At 38.7% G+C, this 20,096-nt stretch overlaps 1 protein-coding gene across 4 annotated transcripts in view; it reads right to left on the bottom strand.

Annotated features, from left to right (window-relative positions):
- Nucleotides 1–4,470: 4,470 nt before the first annotated feature.
- gad1b (glutamate decarboxylase 1b) overlaps nt 4,471–20,096 on the bottom strand; it is a 40,256-nt gene continuing 24,630 nt past the window's right edge. For 3 of the 4 annotated variants that reach the window (XM_017479356.3, XM_017479355.3, XM_053683747.1), the window contains 11 exons: nt 19,189–19,301; nt 17,388–17,503; nt 17,182–17,261; nt 16,128–16,182; nt 15,735–15,851; nt 13,335–13,399; nt 11,911–11,989; nt 10,445–10,594; nt 8,642–8,749; nt 8,099–8,188; nt 4,471–7,999 (listed from right to left, as the gene is read on the bottom strand). In XM_017479356.3, coding sequence (XP_017334845.1) covers nt 7,826–7,999; nt 8,099–8,188; nt 8,642–8,749; nt 10,445–10,594; nt 11,911–11,989; nt 13,335–13,399; nt 15,735–15,851; nt 16,128–16,182; nt 17,182–17,261; nt 17,388–17,503; nt 19,189–19,301 — 1,147 coding nt within the window. In that variant the 3' untranslated portion in view covers nt 4,471–7,825. Of the gene's footprint in view, nt 8,000–8,098; nt 8,189–8,641; nt 8,750–10,444; nt 10,595–11,910; nt 11,990–13,334; nt 13,400–15,734; nt 15,852–16,127; nt 16,183–17,181; nt 17,262–17,387; nt 17,504–18,695; nt 19,151–19,188; nt 19,302–20,096 lie in introns of those variants that run through there. The other variant, XM_053683748.1, reaches the window with a different exon arrangement.

Genomic DNA, 20,096 nt, shown 5'->3' with positions numbered 1-20,096 from the left:
AGCCTTGAGGTACACCAAAAATAATAGGAGCGGACGATGAGGAGAAATTACCCAATGCTACCGAGAAGGACCTGTCCTTAAGATATGAGCTGATCCATTGTAGGGTGGTACCCTTGATACCAAACAGATGCTCTAAGCGCCAAAGAAGTATGTTCTGGTCTACAGTATCAATGGCAGCTGTAAGATCCAGTAGCATCAACACAGTATTTTTTTCCAGCATCCACTACCAGTAAAATGTCATTGGACACTTTTAACCAAGCAGACTCCGTGCTATGATAAGCAGTGAAACCAGATTGTAAAGGTTTAAAAAGCATAGCTGAATTTAGAAACAGGAGCAATTGTGACTGCACAACTTTCTCTAACAGCTTTCACAGAAATGATAGCTTAGAGACAGGCTGATAATTATTAAAGCAATCTTCATCCAAACCCTGTTTCTTAAGCAAAGGTTGCATGCTTAAAACAATTCGGGACCACCCCAGCATCCAAAGATGAATTTATCAACACCTGGATACTGGGGCCAATTTCAGAAAAAGTTGCTTTCATAATCACAGAGGGAACAACATCAAGTGTAGTGGCCGTTATTTGCATCTGGTTAGCCAGATCACACAGTTCCTTTAGAGAAACATGTTGAAATTGATTCCCAATGGAATTGACAACTCGGATTAATAATTGATTAAGGACTCAACACCGAACAGCTGGACAAAATCAGGAAACACGCTTATGCAAGTAAAGATTTATAATTTCACCATCTGGCTTCACCCAGAAGAGGATGGGTTCCCTTTTGGCTGCGTTTACACTACAGGCCTTGATGCCCAATTCCCATTTGTTGACTATATCTGATTTTTTTGACAACCCGCTTACATCTACTTTTAAAAGTGACCCATATCCGATATCTGCATTTACACTGTACACTTTGTGTAACAACCCGAGGTAGAAGCTTAGGAAGTAAACGAAAAGGAAGTAAAAACGGCACAATTTGCAATGGATGCAGGCAAAAATATAATACAAGCTTGTGGTTTCCACACCATATTTAAAAGTAAGCAAAACAACGACCTCTTAAGGTGGAGAAAAAAGGAAGAGTTGTTTTCCCTTGTTGAGAGTTGTGTTTTCGCGGTTGGGGTCCACCCGAGTTGATGTCATTCGCCACTGTCGCTCTTTCAATGACGCACGACTCACATCGACAGGAGAACATCCGATCTGTCCGCTTACACGGCAGACGCAAATGCACGTATCCGATTTATATCAGATTTATTTCCACATATGAACGAGGCCTGAAACGGATCTGAAAATATCGGAATCCATGTGCTTTTTTCCCTGCATACGCGTTCATGGGTCAGATCCTATACGTGCCACATGGGAGGAAAAAATCGGAATTGGGTCACCTGAACCATGTAGTGTAAATGTGGCCTTTGAGTCTGGTTCCTCTCAAGGTTTCTGTCTGATGTAGTCTCAGGGAGTTTTTCCTTGCCACTGGCTTGCTCAAAAGGGATTTAAATTTATATACGCATATGCTTAGTGACAGGATAATGACAGGACATGGAGGAAAATCCAAACAAAACATCGCACTGAGAGACATGCTGCATGCATGCAAGAGGAGGGAAAACTGTCATTTATAAACGTTGTTAATTGTCAGATTGTTAATATGTTTGTAGCTGTTAATCTTGTATTAATGATAATTATTTTACAATATAATAACCAAACAAACAAACAAATAGGTATGTAAATGCAAACAAACAAACATGAATAAATAAATAGGTAAGCAAGTAAATACATACATAAATAAAAACAAACAAATAAAGAAGTAAATAAATGAATATTACATAAAGAAATACCCAATAAATAAATATATAAACAAACAAACAAACAAATGCGTACATAAATAAAAACAAACAATTAAACATAAATAAATAAATAGATAAGTAAGTAAATGCATACATAAATAAAAACAAACAAAGAAAGAAATCTGGTCTCATGGAAGACCATCGTGTTCATGCCATGTTGCTGCAAAAGGCATACAGCGGGGGAAATAAGTATTGAACACGTCAACATTTTTTTCAGTAAATATATTTCCAATGAGGTTATTCACATGAAATTTTCACCAGACATCGGTATTAACTCAAGAAATCTGGAAATATAAAGAATTCACAACATTAAAGTCCATAAATAAAGTTATGTGTAATAAAACAGAACGACACGGGAAAAAAGTACTGAACACATTAACTGAAATTTATTTAAAACTTGTAGAGGCCTTTGTTTGTAACGACGGCTTCAAGACGCTTGCTCTATGAAGAAATTCTCTGTGACATGGATTGCTTGTGAGATTCTGGTGTAGGTGCCAGTTTGAGTAGTTCAGGAACTGGGATTTTCACACACAGCAGTCTCTGGAGTTCACACAAGATGTTGCAGAAAACAAAAAACATCTAGTGAGCGAGAGGTCAGGGGAGAATGTTCAGGCCGGTTCGAACTGACAGGAAGCATACGGTGGCTCAAATAACCACTCTGTACAAGCTCGGTGAGCAGGAAAGCATCTCAGAGCACACAGCACGTTGAACTGTGAGCTCATCATGAGCTACAACAGCAGGAGACAACAAAGAACAGGAAGAACAGAGTATAGTGGACACGGGATCACCCAAAACTGAGTGGTTGAGGATTTGGTGGGGGGGATAAATGTCACCTGGCCTTTTTCCAATCATGTACTGTCCAATTTTTTATTTTTTTTTTACATTTTAATGTTAATATTTTTTTAAATCCTGAAAGAATACACCACACCGCATTGAGTAACAGTTGATCAATTTATTGTTGACTCTATTATAGATTTTATATTGTATATATATATACTGTATATATATTTAAATTAATTTAGTTATATTTTTACGATAGAGATCTTAAAAACAAACAAGAAGGACAACAAGAGTTTATAACGTCTAATAGATTGCATTGGAGCGTCTGTACAGGAGAGCGTAACAGTGTTCACATGGCGTGTTTGCAGGTCAAAGTGCCGTCCTTCGTCAGGAGCTTTTTACTCTGTACATCCACCGATTACACACACACACACACACACACACACACACAGCAGCACATAGTCGCTTCCTTATACACGGTTTCAAGCACTTTACAGACTAAAGGAAAAGACATTGTGTAAAGTGTCACAACTGGTGGATGCAAGTCTTATATACAACAATAACATTATATAATCATATTTTATAATACATTTAAAGGAACAATTGAGCAAAAAAAAAAAAAAAAAAACACAACCAAACAAACAAACAAACAACAAATTTACAGAATGCTCCCTTTATTCTAGATGCAGTCGATCAGCCGAGGCGTGTCTAAAGTTTATCTCTTTAATTTAGCCTCCAGTTTAGCCAATCCACTACATCTGGGTGTGTATTTTATTATATATATATTTATATATATATATTTTTTTTATTATTATTATCTTTTAAATATATTACATAGTATTGTATTTATTTACCACAACTTGTACTTTTCCTAAACATCTTCTAAATTGTGCTTTTTTTTCAAATACATGGCAGAGATTAAGCTGCTTGTATCACCGTTAACAGATAATAAATAATGAACTAACGGCTTTAAACATTCAGTCAAAGTTACACGCGACGTTTTCACTGATACACGACACACTGATTACACTGAGGTCAAATAAACAATGCATACACACACACACACACACTCAGAATAAATATATATCATATATATTTATATATAGTTTTTAAAATATACTGTATGTACCATAAGTACCAGCTTATCTGAAGGATTACAGAATAGAAAGTGTGTCTTTGGCTCACAAATTCACGACTGGACCATAAACTTATTTGTATACAGAAATTCGATTTAGGTCGAACAACGATGCATAACGAACAAATCGAAATACCAACATTGCAAAAGTTTCAACACAATTTAGGCATGTGTTGATAATGAAGAAAGTTAGCAAGCTGTAACGAAAGCTCAGATTAAGCTAACAATTTGGCCTTTTTCCAAAAATCACTATTAGCACAGCATGTTATTTAGCAAATTGAACTAGCTACGACGCTAACATTTTAACTCGGAGATGCTCTCATTATCCCATTCCGTGCTTTCATTAGTATTAGCTGACTAGCTTAAAGCTAAAATTGTTAGCTAGCTAGTGTTGGTGAGCTAGCACTAATATTTCCCCTGTTAGCATGAACCAGCTACTTTACACATCTAAAAATCACCACACCACACCACTACAGCATATACTATTTAGCAAAGCTAGCTAGCTAGCAAGCTATGACAAGCTTTTCTAGTTAGCACAAAGAAAACATGTTAAGCATTTACTGTGGAATGAAACTTTAGTATCAGCACACGCCTAGTTACGAAATAAATCAAAGCTTTAATATATATATATATATATATATATATATATATATATATATATATATATATATATATATATATATATATATATATATATATATATATTTTGCTGCGTTTAAATGGAGTCATGTGTTCACCATGTTTTCCAGAAGATTCTAACTTCAGAAGTCAAAATCTGTGAGTTGTGACTTCTTCATTGATGAATACTGATGCTTTTGAATATGGAAGTTTGGTTTGCCATCACTGTGACTTTATATTTATATTTTATATTGTGACTTTATGTTATATTATATTGATTTTATATTGCATATGAAGTTCTTTTTAACTACAAACATGCTAGCTAAGCCATTAGCCTAAAAAACGAACTAATGTAGGAGAGTTTGGGCAAATGAGAAACTTCCTGGTTTTCCCACTTAAAGCATTTATACATTATTATTAAAATTTACTGGGCATAAATTTGTCTACTTTTCATACAACATGGACTTGCATTAATTTGTGTATTGCTAATATTTTTAGTTTTTAACAATTAAAACAGTTTAGCAGTTGTCACTCAAATCTAGCCCAAAATTTCCAATTTTACTATATTATTTACTTGGACACACTTGTCCATGTAGCCAGTTGCCTCACTTCTGGGTTTCGTTAGTGAATACTCCACTCCTAAAGCTCCTAAACTTGCGACTCTGCAGTGTATCAAAGCCTCGAAATTGGAACGTGAGGCAATTGGCTACAGGAAAATGTGTTCTTGTAAACGTCTGATTTGCAGGTTTAGGAGTTTTCTGACAGCACAGATTTCACTAACCAAACCAGAAATTTGGGGAATATTCCAGTTTCAAAGCATTGCAAAGTTTGACGTTCAAGAGCTTTCTGAGAGCCCAGATTTTACAAATCAATCCCATAAAGTTTGAGAATTTGGGAGATTGGGAAAACTTTCCGTTATTCCAATTTCAAAGCATTCATGCACTGCCGAGTTGGACCTTTAGGAGCTTTCTCAAGGCCCACATTTCACTAACCAAACCTGAAAATTTGGGGAAAACAGGAGATCTTTCCCATTATTCCAATTTCAAAGCACTGATACATTGCAGAGTCTGAAGTTCAAGAGCTTAGTTTTTTTGACAGCTCAGATTTTGCAAACCAAACCCAGAATGTTGGAGAATTCTTCCAATTTCAAAGCGTTCACACCTTGCCAAGTCGGACGTTTTGGAGCTTTCTGACAGCCCAGATTGTATTAGCCAATCCTGGAAGTTTGAGAATTCGGGTCAATGGGAAAACTTCCTATTATTACAAATTCAAAGTGTTCATGCATTTCCCAGTCGGAAGTGCAAGATCTTTCTGAAAGTCCAGATTTTGCAAACCAAACCATTATCCGAAAGAATTCAAGATAATGTGCAAACCTCTCATTATTCCAATTTCAAAGCATTCATGCATTGCCGAGTTGGAAGTTTTAGAGCTTTCTGACAGCCCAGCGTTCACTAACCAAACCCGGAAGTGAGCTAACCGGCTACAAGTAAACTTCCGACTGGAAGACGATAATTATGGTTACTCCCACCATTATATCATAAATTCAGCTTTATGCTCGGTGTCTGCATTTCGTCGTTGCCTAACGACAGTGCTCTCACGACTTGAACCACTTGCGTGCCAAAGGTATGATTTCGGAAGCATGGATCGACAAGTTCCATTTGAACGCGTTGTTATTGTCATAGACCATTTCTACTGGAGACTGAAGACATGTTTTCACCTCACAAAGGTGCTCATTAAACATAAGATCTACAGCAGTGATGATCAGCCCGGCTCCTGGAGATTTACAGTCTCACGGCTCGGTTCCTTTCCTGATACAATAGCGTGTGGGAGTTTAGATCTCCAGGAACAGGGCTGTCCGTCCTCACTGACCTACAAGTTCTAGAAACACGACAACAGACGCCACAGTGCACACGTACACAGGAAGAAGATCAGACTCGGTTAAAAGGGTGGTGCGCCTTGCTCGTCTTTGTTATATATTTACAACCTGAAGCACTGTAAATGTCCCATTACACATAATATATAGTTAGTATAAATATACGTATACTGTATATATGGGTGGAAATGTGACTAAAACAACACGGCGTGGGTTTTGAGGATATTATTATTATTTGTAGTATTATTACATATGGACTGATTTGTATGTGTAGGTTTGAAATGTCTAGTAATATTAATAACCTTGCTGTTTCTCCAATCATCATCAATCACTATGGTCTAGTCCACACTAAGACGGGCAAATCTTTTCGTATTCTTTTGCCTTCCCGTACACATTAAGACACCATTTTTTGACTGCCGAAATCCATCAGAATGGACGAACCTGAAAACATAAACGTTAGTACTTCTGTCTAGTCTTTAACAGAATTGAAACTGGTGCTACAATCGATCAGTCGTGACTCAAATGTAGCCTAACGTTCCAATTTCTATACATTATGCACTCGGACACAGGTTTATGTTCCCAGTTGGTTTGGTTGGTGAGATATGGGCTGTCAGAAAGCTCCTAAATGGCACTAAACAAGCCCAGAAGTGATGCAACTGGCTACATGAACACGTGTGTGTTCATGTAAACGTTTAAATAGGAAGTTTAGAGACTTTCTGACAGCTCAGAATTCACTAACTAAAACCCGGAATGCAGGAGACTTTGGGAGAGTGGGAAAACATCCCGTTATCCCAGTGTCAAAGTATTCATGCACTGCTGACTCGTCTGACTAATGACTGCTGAAAGGTCGTTTTGGGGTTGAAATTCGAAAACATTGATATATGATTGTCGTGTGATCTCCACAATTCCATGATGGTGGAACTTACTTTGTTTTCTGTATTCATTCACCTTCAGTGAACACTTTATCGTGGCCAGTGTCGCAGCAGATCTGGAGTCTATCCCGGGAATACCAGGCTTGACTAGGGGCAGTTTTTTTGTGTAGTCAACTTGCGTACCAGGTGGGAGGAAATGCTAGAACCCAGAGGAACATGCTCCCCAAGAAACCCCACATAGAGCTCAGGATTGAACCCTGGAGCTGTGAGGTGGCAATATTACCCTCAGTAATATAAAAACAACAACAAAAAAAAAAACCGGTGACCCTGTTTTACCAATTTGTATAGTGGACAAGTGACACTGTGGCTTGCAGAAAGCATGTTTTAACCGGCAGAAACGTAAATATTAAAAGACGTCCAGTGTGCATGCTCAGCATGCTGTTTCTATCATTTTCAGGTTTGGGGAAAAAATTGGGAAATTGAAAACACTTGCAAAGTGTGGCCAAAACTAATAAAGAGTGTATTCAGATTTACTTGTGTTAGTGCAGATTAGGCCTCAATGCTTCTAGACACTTCTACCAGTTTGACAGGACGTAGTGCACTTTAAAAGTACATTTAAACCGTTAAACAGGGACACAGCACAGGTTTACACTCATTGGATGTTAAACGGGGCTGCAGTCCAGCGTTCCTCCACAACACGGCTCTATCACAGGTCTTGTCCGAGTCTCTCGATCTCCTCGATGAGGAAGTCGATGTCCGACTTGGTGGCAGCGTGGTTGGAGATGACCATGCGGAAGAAATTGACTTTGTCTCCCTGCGGCTGGTAGCCCACCATGGTGGTGCCGCACTCCATCATCATCGCTTTGATCTTTGGCGCCACCTTGAAGGGGTAGAAGAAGAAGACACACGGCTAAAATGTTAGCACGGCTTAATGTCTGGCTACATGTGCCGTGTGTGATGATAGGTGTGTGAGAATAACCTTGTGCAGTCGTTCCCTTCTCTCCTCTCCGTCTGGGATGTTCCTCAAACTGGGTGGAATGTACCAGAAACACACGTTGGTGTGCTGGGGCTGGAGACAGAGAGAGAATGAGGAAAGAGTCAAATAGAAGGGAAATAAAGAAGAAAAGAAAAAGGAGGCCCAGAAGTAAATAAGGAGAAAGACAGAAGGAGAGAATGAGTGTGAATAAAAGAAGTGAGGTAGAGAGGTGAGATAAGGCGGAAAGAGTAAGAACCAGGGAGAGGGTAAATATATAAGAGTGGTGGGTAAAAGATAGGGGGGGAAAAATAGGAAAGAAAGGAGGCAGAAAAAAGAAAGGAAGAAGAGAGAAAAAAAATCACAAAAAGTGGAACAGAGACCAGAAGGAAGAAGAATGTGAAAGGGGGAAGAGAGACAGAAGAGTGAAAAAGGGAAAGAAAGAATGACAGAAAGGGTATTAAAAGTACAAAAGTGAGAGGTAAAGTGACGATGAGAAATAAAAAACAGAAAGAGAAAAGTCTGTGTGTGTGTGTGTGTGTGTGTTACCTCTCCTTGCATGACCATCTGGTAACCCTCGCGATTCTTGATCTTGTTGTAGAGATACTCAGAGAGCTCCAGACACCGGTCGACATGCTGCTCAAATCCAACTGTTCCCTGTACAGAGAATAATCAATGTGTATTCTCTCTCTCTCTCTCTCTCTCTCTCTCACACACACACACACACACGCATTCTGCCCCTCAAGTTACAGAAGCAACAGAAGAATTCCATCAAGGAAATAATTACTCAACGTAGCAGCTGAGAGCCATCCTGTATATGGAAAGTGATTAATAAAGACAGGCTGAGTGGAGTACTGAGTTTGGAAGTCACGAGTGTTAGGGCCAGGCCAGATGTGACATTTACAGTGCTGGTTTCTTCTGTTTTTGTGCATCTCACATACTAAAGAGTTTTAGGTCTTTAAACAAAATACATCATAAAGCAAAGGCAACCTGAGTAAACACACAATACAGTTTTTTATTTATTTATTTATTTATTTATTTATTTATTTATTTATTTATTGAAGAAGACACAAAAAAAAGTTATCCAACACCTATCACCCATGTGAAAAACTGATTGCCCCCTTAAACTTAAAATCTGGTTGTGCCACCGTTAGCAGAAATACCTGCAACCAAACGTGTCCGATAACCGGAGATCAGTCTTTCACTTACTTCTAGGACTATTATTTACTAATATGTTTTGGATCATTGTCTTGCTGCGTAATCCAGTTGAGATTAAGTTTCAATTTACAGACTGAAGACCGGACATGCTCCTTTTGGATTTTCTGGTAGAGAGCAGACTTCATGTTTCCCTCAATTATTGCACGTTGCCCAGATCCTGAAGCAGCGAAGCATCCCCACACCATCACACTTCCACCACCATGCTTGACCGTGGCTATAATGTTCTTCTTGTGGAATTCGGTGTTTGGTTTACGCCAGATGTAAAGGGACTCCTGTCTTCCAAACAGTTCCACTTTCAACTCATCAACCCACAGAACATTCTCCAAAAAGGTTTGAGGATCATCAAGGTGTGTTTTGGCAAAATCCAGACGAGCCTTATCTTATGTTCTTCTGAGTTATCAGTGGGTTTCACCTCGCCACTCTTCCACGGACGCCATTTTTGCCCAGTGTTTTTCTGATAGTGGAGTCATGACCAGTGACCGTTATTGATGCAAGAGAGGCCTGTAGGTCCTTTAATGTTGTCCTTGGCTCTTTTGTGACTTCCTGGAAGAGTAGTTGCTGTGCTCTTGGAGGAATTGTGGAAGATCAGCCACTTCTGAGTTTTCCCATTTGGAGATAATGACTCTCACTGTGGTTCTTTGGAGTCTCAGAGCCTCTGAAATAGCTTTGTAACCCTTCCCAGACTGATGTATTTCAATCACCTTCTTCCTCATCATTTCTGGAATTTCTTTCAACTTTGCCGTAGAGTGTTACTGGGTAAGATCTCTTAACCAACTTCATACTGCTGAAAAAGTTCTATTTAAGTGCTGATGTGATTGAACAGGGTTTGCAGTAATCAGGTCCGGTTGTGTCTAGTCCAGCTGAACCCCATTATCAATGCACTTTCATAGATTTGGGGAATTAGTACCTACGGGGTCAAATACATTTCCACACAGGCCCAGTTGGTATTGGATAACTTTTTTGCTTCAACAAATAACATTATCATTTAAAAACTGTATTTTGTGTTTACTCATGTTGCCTTTGTTTTATCGTAAACTTTGTTTTCATTTCTGAAACAATTTATGATGAAATATACATATATTTTTCTTAATTTAAAAAATGAATAAATAAAGAAACATAGCAGCTGTAACCCACCTTGGCCTTCCACATGAGCCAGAATTTGAAGATGTCCACGTGTCTGCCACACTGGATGGCTTTATCTCCCGTATCATACGTCACATCGTACTGTTTATCAGGCTGGAACAGGTAACCTGCACACATGGAGTTACAGCCCTGCAGAATTCCCTGAAACACACGAGCGACACATCACTGCTGTTAAATCAAGTTATGAACTTCATTTTGTACATGGTTTCAAATCAATCTTTAGATCAATTTTATATGAAATATTTCAAACGAAAGTGTAAATATTAAAGATGCACCGATGTATCGGCCGATAAAGGCTATTTATCATGCTATATAGTTTAAAAACATCTGGTGATCAGATATCCTGTCAATAAGAAGAGGGCGGGAAAACATGGATTTCGTGCTGTGTGTAAAGATGACGTCTCTTGTGTGGAATAATGACAAAACTGCAGTTTGTAATCTCTGTAATCTCTGCACTGATAAAATTTTACACCGGAAGTGAGCAGCATTGAAGCGAGAGTTTCGGCGATGTTAATTTTTTTTGCCGCGCTGCTCGCGCCGAATTAAAGGGCCAGCACACCGCTGAAAGATTTACATGAAGATGAGTTGACAAAAAAGTATATATTGCACAGAAAAGTATATTTGTATAGTAGTATGTTTCTTATCCTGTTAATGTTAATTATGTTCATAAAAATGTTCCTAAAACAGTTGATATTATATATGACCAGTTAGATGTTCAGTGGTGAAGTAGAAATGCTTGTGTTTGTGGAGAGTGAATGTGAGACTAACAGGAGGTTTTTACATTTCTGTCCATGTTAATATGAATTAATCCCATTCAATAAGTTAATAATCTTACTTTAATCTTCAGAATTGAGTTCATGTGTTAATTAGAGTAATGTGTTTTCTGTGTACGAGACCAGTTACTGTGAAACAACTTGTTGAAATGGAGAGAATGAAGTTTTTATGTGCATTTCCTTCAGAATTGTGGAATTAATTATTTTTAAATTAAAACAAGACATAAAAGGCAGAACTACCGGTATCGGTTATCGATATCAGGCGATATCACTCTGAATCGGTTATCGGAATCGGCTAAGAAATTTAGTATCGGTGCATCCCTAGTAAATATTTTCATTTGAAACACACACACACACAAAAAGGCTGGTGAAGGAATAACTGTTTATAACTTCTACATGATAACAGGAACTAACTTGATTAGCTTACTTTCCACGAAATTAAATAAAACTACAGTATACAGGGTTTAAAAAAAAAAAGTACAATATTGTTCTTTAATAAATAAAAAAATGTTATCACTGGCAAATTGTTGTCATATAAGAGGTTCAGGACATGGTGTTATAGAAAAAGAACAGCAGGTCTCTACAAACACAGTTGGTTTTAAACACTTAAAAATGGACTACAAAATCAAAAACATTTCCTATTGCCAATGTCTCTCTTTAGTTTGCTCTTGTTGTCATGGTTACCTTCTCTCTGACCAGGATGGCTGAACACTGCAGTGGCACTCCCATCATCTTGTGTGGGTTCCACGTGACCGAGTTCGCTCTGAAAGTATAATATATATACGGCGTCTAAAAATCTGTATTGATTACGTCTGGGCCATTGAGTGTGTGTGTGTGTGTGTGTGTGTGTGTGTGATGCCACACCTACATGACATCATGAACCAAGTTAAGGTCACATGACTGTTGCTGGAGTCTGAAGGTGTGAAAGATGCTATGGGTTTCATGATGTCAGAGGATTACATTCACATCTTCAATCTTATGATACTGATTAATTTCAAAAGCAAATTTTCCTGACAGCTCTGCGAATTTTGACCAGTGGCACCTTGTCTATAGGGATATACATCAAGCAAATGTTAGCAAATTCCTCATTCACAACTTGAGTTGAAATACTTTTTCTTAATTTCTTCTTTCGATTGACAAATGATTAAAAATGCAGCTTTTGATCATAAGCTGATGCTCTGTTGGTTTGCTTGTCTATCTGGGGTGTTCACTTAGCTTCACTTAGCTTCCAGAGTTATTATTGCACCTAGTGGTCAAAAATGGAACTGCAACAAGCACTAATAGAGGCCCATTGGGACAGGACCCACGGTGCCCCATGCTTGCGCTATAAACAGAAATGTTGCCAGATTGGGCTATGTAAAAAATACTCTGAGATTGCCGAGATCTTTTTTGATATCCAATAATCAGAATTAAATCGAATAAATTTAAACAAACAAAGTGTAACTGCATATTGTGTGTCTAAATGTGCCTTCCTTTTTCTTGAATTGTTGGGATAGGTTTTTGCGTGGTTGTAGTTGTAGGTGTAGTTAGTATGGAAATTTTGCTGAAACTTGGCAACCCTGGAAACGCACCTGCTGCATCAAACACAATTAAACAAACGTGCGTTCGAAAACGAGTTGCTAGACTGTATGCTGGACGACTTCATGTTGCTGACTCTGGACTGCCTATTACGGGGTTATTCTAAAAATCATAGATAGTAGCAGATAGCATAAGTCATGTGTCATAGTTCCTCCATTTCATTTTGTTTGAGGATATGTTGTTATTAATGTCGGTCTGCGCCAAGAAAATCTATTCTGACCATTTTGACTTTCTCAATATGGCGAACTCAGTCCGATAAATGTTAATATTCCCAACATTTCTATCTTATTTCTACACTCCCTGTCCCTTCACATTGTTCATATTATGACTAGTTAGCTAGCTAAATCTTTAGCTTGATTTCCAGTAAGTTTTTTGGCCTCCACATTACCCAGTTGCCTAGGAACAAAGTTCTCAGGTCTTTAATCACTTGAACAGTGAAAGTGTCATGTGTTCGATTTGTCTGATTTCTGTCCAGAGCTTGACTGTACTCAAGAAGATGATCACAGCCTTGTGTTTAAAAAACATTTTACCTCTCGACGCCGTTCAGCTTGTGACGATGCTTCCTTGACATCAGCAGACTGCCACCCCATGCACCCTAAAATCACACACAGTTTGTAGCAGGTTGTAACACAATAGCAGGTTAGAAAAATGGCTGCTGCAGCCCATCTTGGCTTTCCATTTAACAATGACAAAGTTTTGCCTGACAGGAAAGGCACGCAAGGAAAGGAATTGGGGAAATGTGTGTTACATAAACATACACAATGTCCAAAAAAGTTTGATTAGTTTATTAATACGACGAATGTTTCTCAGTACACAAGTTTGTTTAATTTGTTCTTGTCTCACTTCATCATCTTCCACTGTTCAACACTCAAGAACTCAAATACTGACAACGGTTAAAATATTCAAAAAGGTTCTTCATCCTCTCTGAATATCGAAGACGCAAATAATCAGAGCGTAAATCATTACATCCAGAATTCATTACAACAATCAGGGGTTGACAGATTAAGGAATTACATTTGAGCCAAAAAATGTAAAGAAAAGGGCAATTCTGAAATAACTGGATGGAAATATATCAATAAACTGTGTAATTTGTTTAATGTAATGAGTGCAGGCTACAAGTAAAAATAAAACTAATGAGAAACTGAGAATGTTCTGTTTGGAAAAGTATTACAAAAGAAAAATGTCTTTAAAATATTGGCACCCTGTCCAGGGTGTACCCCGCCTTGTGCCCCATGCTCCCTGGGATAGGCTTCAGGTTTCCCCGTGACCCTGAAGGAAGGATAAGCGGTAAAGAAGATGAATAGATGGATGGAAAAGTCTTTAAAATAAGAAAACTCTTTTAACAAAAAAAATATTCTAAATCAAAGAAATGAATTTAAATCAAATTAATGGGAGATTATATAAGTGAAGAATTTGTGGTTTTTATTCAATTGTGCAATTATGCATTTTCTCAATTTATTCTGTGTACATTGCAGTAGTATTTCACTTCATGTGTGCAACTTATGTAACAGGATTTTATAGCAGCCAAACCAGCAACTGTAACTTAAAAAAATGTATTATTATTATTATTATTATTATTATTATTATTATTATTATTATTAGGCACCCTATTGTTATTCTACTGTTTCTTCGAATTTCTTCCTCTTCTTCTTCTTCTTCTTCTTCTTCTTCTATCTAGTGTATCTATGGCAGCCCATAGAACCGTCTGGTAAAAAGTTGTAAAATTTGGCACACTGATTGGGAAGGGTCTAAGGAACATTCTGACCAAATTTTGGCCAAGTACTGCCAACTCTCGCATCACCATCGGGCAAATTTTGGCCTATATGGAAGTATGTTTATGGTAATAACTTTTGAACCGTGTCCAAAATTTAAAATCCAGGCATCTCTGGATTCCCAGGGTCAAGACGACGTCAAAGCACCCTATGACATCGATTTCTGCCTAATTAGATCTTCCACCATCTTGGAGTTAGTTTCAAAAACTGTTTTTTAGCTACTCCTCCTGCACATTTTCTCCAATCATCCCCAAATTTGGCACAGATCATCTTCAGAGTAAGCCTCACAAAAGTATTTTGAATACTCCAAACTTTTTGCCTGTAATGGGACAATGAATATGACAGCAAAGCCGGCAAACAGGAAGTGAGGCTGTATCCTAGCAATGACTTTGCGCACTGACACAAAACTTTGTAGTCAGCTTCAGGACCATGACCTGAGGCTATGCAACAAATTTTGTTCCAGCAACCACCTACTGGTCACAAGTTACAATAACATGCTAAAAATGCTTCCATCTAACTGCTATTTTTGCTATACCTCCTCCAAAGTTTGTTCAATCTTCACCAAATTTGGTTCACGTCATCTTGAGAGGTATCTAAACTTGCACAATGTGGGACAAAAGCCAAGATTGATGAGAAGAAAACATAAATAAATGAACAAATCAACAATTATAGCGCGTCGAAGGCAACAACTGTAGCACGTCTGTGAATGTGCGACTCACCAAGTCTGGGTGCTTGGCCCCTGAAAATGCTGCTTGCAGCTTGAATTATTATCATTATTATTATTATTATTATTATTATTATTATTATTATTATTATTAGTGTTGTTGTTACTTTAATATTTTTTTATCCTCTTTTGTACTATTTATTTATTATATATTATATAGTAAATATAAACCTGTCAGAAAAATCTGGAACCTTATTTAGTTTTTTAGCAGAAGAAGGCCCCAGTTAGCAATCATCTAGCTAGCAATTAAAAAATAAATAGGAATAGCTCACTAACACTAAAGTGCCATCGTAACTCTTAGTTAACTGCGCGTGTTTAGCGAGTTTCAAACTCCTGTCCTTGTGGGATTGTTAGGCATCATACAGAAAATGTTCTTCCCAGGATCGCAAGTTCTTGGCAGTTCACGGTGTTAAGAAAGTGTAAAGAAGTCTTACGTCCACATGGAGCCACATGTTGTATTTCTCGCAGATGTCTGCGATGTCGTTGATGGGGTCAAACGCTCCGTACACTGTAGTACCGGCTGTCGCGTTCACAAAGAGTGGAACATAACCCTATATCACACACACGTGAAACATAAAATCAACTTTAAAGACAGGTACTGCCCAGTTAAGGCTCCATTTATTGAGTTAGAATGGCATCTGGGTAATGAAGCAAACAAGGCAGAGCTAATGAACTGCAGTCCATCTGTCAGATGAAGACGGGCTCGTCATGCCGCTCTATTGATCCATTGAGCTCCATTAGAGCAGAAGTTAAGCCTACCCACACACACTCACGCTGAACAGCTCGAAGAACCGATTTCTCTATAACACCTGGACTCCTGCACTCACCTTCTGTTTGGCGCTGATGATTTTAGCCTCCAGGTCTGCAGGTATGACCCGACCCCTGAAACACACCACGTTACATCAGCAAAACTGTCAAAAGTAGTCTTTTTTCTAGAGAAACACAGAGAGAAGTGTCTGTGATTGCTGAATTCAATTACAGTTAGGATCTACTAAAGAAGAAGTTGGGCAATGTATACTAGCAGTCAAAAGTTTGGAGACATCCGATGTTCATCATCTAAAGATATTCGGATAAAGGCAGACGGGTAAAATTTGTAAATAGTGAAGTTAATGACCATGCCTGAAAATATTTGTCAAATATTTCCCCTCGTGCGCTGAGCAGCCCAAAGCGTTGACTGCGTTTACGGTTACGGTTACGGATGTGTTTTGGTTTCTGTCCTGTCTCCACCCTGTAATGTTATTGGTTGTCCCTAACGTGTCTCAGCTGTTCTGCGTTATGCCCGGTTTGTGTATTTAAACCTCTTGTACTTCATTGTCACGTCGCGAAGTATTGAGCTTCAGTGTTTGCCGCCTTAGCCGTACCGAGCCTTTGTCCTGTGCTCTCGTTTCCGGTTCTTTGATCTTGTTCCCAGTTTCTCGGTTTTCATGTTCTGCCTTTGCCCTGTCAACCCTCTTTGTCGATCGCCTGACCCACACCTGTTTTTGGATATTGGTATTGCCTCACGATTTGGATTTGTCCGCCTGCCTCTCATTAAAACTCGGAACTGCACTCGTATCCGTCTCCAGCTTGTTTACATGACATTACCTCTGAATGAAAATTAAGCAGATTACCCAGACAAGTAGGTTTTATTTAGGTAAGTAAAATAATAACCATTAAAATTAAAACTTGTGGTTTTGCAATGCCAATACAGAGAGCTTATCAATCACTCAAAACAATTTTTTGAAAAATTAAAAACGTTCAAGCAACTGACTTTGCAATTATTGGAACACGTGACCCCAATGTGAGTATATTCAAGATACTTAGAGTTTGCTAAGATGCCACTTTTTGGCAGTGGGATTGTGTTTTATTGTTTAAACACAGTGATGTGTACTGATTTGTCACCTTTCATCGGTACTGAGCAGGATGACGTTTTCTTTACCGAAACCCAGGGCCGCTCCAGCTTTGGCGATCGAATAGTGACTCTACAAACACACACACACACACACACACACACACACACACGCACACACAGTAAGTCTACAGTCTACAGGAAATCATGGCGCACATCTGGACAAAATCTAAATGATCGAGACGCTCAAGTTCCTCACGTGTTCTGATGTAAAGAGAATGAGGCGCGGTGCAGCCGACATGCCTTTGGTTTTGACCTCGGGGAAATACTTATAGCGGGCGATCATCACACTGTACATGTTTGATATAGCACCACCTGTGTGTAGAAATAAAAATCATCTGGACCTCAGACTGTGATTGACATCTGACCCCACCGACCAATCAGAATCTAGGAAAAGTTTCCCGAAGCCTTACGGGTTTTAACATTTTATACCTGTTAAATTCTCAAATCTGATTGGTCAGAGGGTGTTGATTAATCGTTTATAACAGCAGCCCAAATTTATATTAGGTTTGAATTAACGCACTCGTTCTAATATGTTATCGTTTCTATAGTTCATTCGCAGGGACTTGTATGATGGACGCTCTATATAAAATAAAGCTAATAATAAATAGATTAAAAAATGTGTCGTTATTTAACAAAGACAAACATACTGTATAATCATTGGTAAGTTAAGGTGTTCTGTAAGGAGACTTTTAGTATTTAGCATTGATGGAAGGAGTCTCCAGTGTCAGTGTAACAGTCAGTCAGTAAGTCTTCAGAATGGAGGATCCAATAACAACACTTCATGAAGTGATGTTATTGGAAAGTAATCCACTTCAGTTTGACTCTCTGTCGCCCCCTCATGTAACAACACTTCATGACGTGATGTTATTGGAAAGTAATCCACTTCAGGGTATCTCTGCCTCGCACCACATATCGGTTTGGATTATTTTCCTGTAACAACATGCCCCATTGTGTTTTTACCATATATACTCTGCTATTTTATTAAACTGTTAATATACAAATAGTGTAACAGAGCTGTATGTGACTGGAGGTTATAAGATTAGCTTATTTGCTAGCAGCATAATACACTTAGCTTTAGTGAAAAACAAAAGAAGGACTCAAACATGTCTTGGCTGAGAGATACTTCAGCTTGGGCGTCACTATATCTTTAATCTTAATAGAGTGCTGCAAACATGAGTCCTAAAACCCGGAAATGAGTTAGCATTTTAGCGCTTCCGGTTCCATTGTCCTGAAGTCAATGGGCTTTTTTTTTGAATGGGTTAAATGCCTGAAATAAGATCTGTGGTTAACACAAGTTCAAGATATTTTCACGTTTTATTCTACGACATAAAACACATCAGTAATACCCCGCTTGCGATTTTTTAAAAGATTTTATGTGTCTTGAAAAAGACACTCAGCTAACGAGTGGCTAAATGAGAGTACAGAGATTATCGGAGTAAAATTAAACGACATCACTCCGAACAGGAAAACTCATCTACTACAGCCTCGTTTTGTTTATACTCACGCTCTTGCAAACTATTCCAACTCAAACTTTCCGACTTGTAGATTTAACAATTTATAGTATTTTCCAATGTTAGTGTTATTTAAGTAAACTTTAAAAGAGTCGTCGGACGCATAGCGATGGTGACGTTGAAGTCATGTGACCGTGGTATAGTTTGTTTATAGCCTAACATTAGCTTTTTACTTCTGGCGATTGTTTTTAGGCTGCAAAATTCATAAGCGTTGTAAAGATTATCTTAATGAACAAAACGTGTACAAATGATAATCTTTTATTGGTCACAGAGATTATTTTCTGCAATAATCTAAAAACCGATGGGAAAATCCTATTGGATTTTTGTTGATGGAGTCAAGGTGATGCTAACTTCCGGAGTTGACCTACAAAAACATGTCATCCCTGCAGGATTCTATAGTGTCTCTTGGGAGGAAGAAGATGGGAACGTGATTATTTGCTGCAGCATTGTCTTTCCAGGAACCACATGCTGGGAAGGTGAGTTTACCCGGTGAGAAAAGTCCGTCTCCTTCGCCGTTACGCCAGCCGACAATCTCCCTCATCTTCTTCAGCGTCAGCTGCTCCATCAGCACAAACACAGGCGCAATCTCGTAGGTGAACCTGGAAGGAGAGGCATCAAAAGAAGCAGAGAGCGAATTAGGACCGAATAAAGCGAGGAAATTTTGATTGACAGAAGAAAAATCCATCTTGTTGCACGCCTGTGCTTCTTTGACTGACGAGTACAAATTGACAGAGCTGCAGTGGAAACCTACCTCTTCCTCCTCCTCCTCCTCCCCCTCCTCCTCCACAATTATTCTGCTTCATTTCCCCAAAAAAAGCAACGCACAGACCCTTCTAATGCGTTTCATCGACAAACCTAATAACAGACCGCCAAAGATATCATCGTTACCTGCTCTCGATTGTGTTGCGGCTAATTTCAAACCCTCATAAAAGCCTGGCACAACCTGGAATCCCATCCCAGATAAAATATTCAGCTGTGAATGCCGCTAATTAAACGAGGGCTGCGATGGGCTCGATAAGCCCTCGTTTCGCCCGGGGGGGTTTAATGAAGGGGTCTGACGGCGTGATGAGTATCTGTCGCTCTTAATAGAGGAGTTCAGAGCGACAGGAAACAGGCAGGGCACGGCTGTTCGGCTGAGATAAGGGCCTCAATCCGTCTCATTCAAAGGAGAGGAATGGCACATTTCGATGTCAATGAGAGAGAGAGGGTGTGTTGCAAGCAAAAAAAGGACAAAAGAGGGACGTCTGAGAGTGCAGAAGTCCGAGATTAAAGAACGTCCACATATGACAGAGAATCAGGAAGAAAATGGATGGAATTCCCATGTAGCCCATTTTATATATATATATAAATATATATATATATATATACACATACACACACACACACACACACAC

Source organism: Ictalurus punctatus, chromosome 11, assembly GCF_001660625.3.
Source record: "Ictalurus punctatus breed USDA103 chromosome 11, Coco_2.0, whole genome shotgun sequence".
Classification (NCBI taxonomy): domain Eukaryota; kingdom Metazoa; phylum Chordata; class Actinopteri; order Siluriformes; family Ictaluridae; genus Ictalurus; species Ictalurus punctatus.
This window is presented reverse-complemented; position numbering and strand designations above follow the sequence as displayed.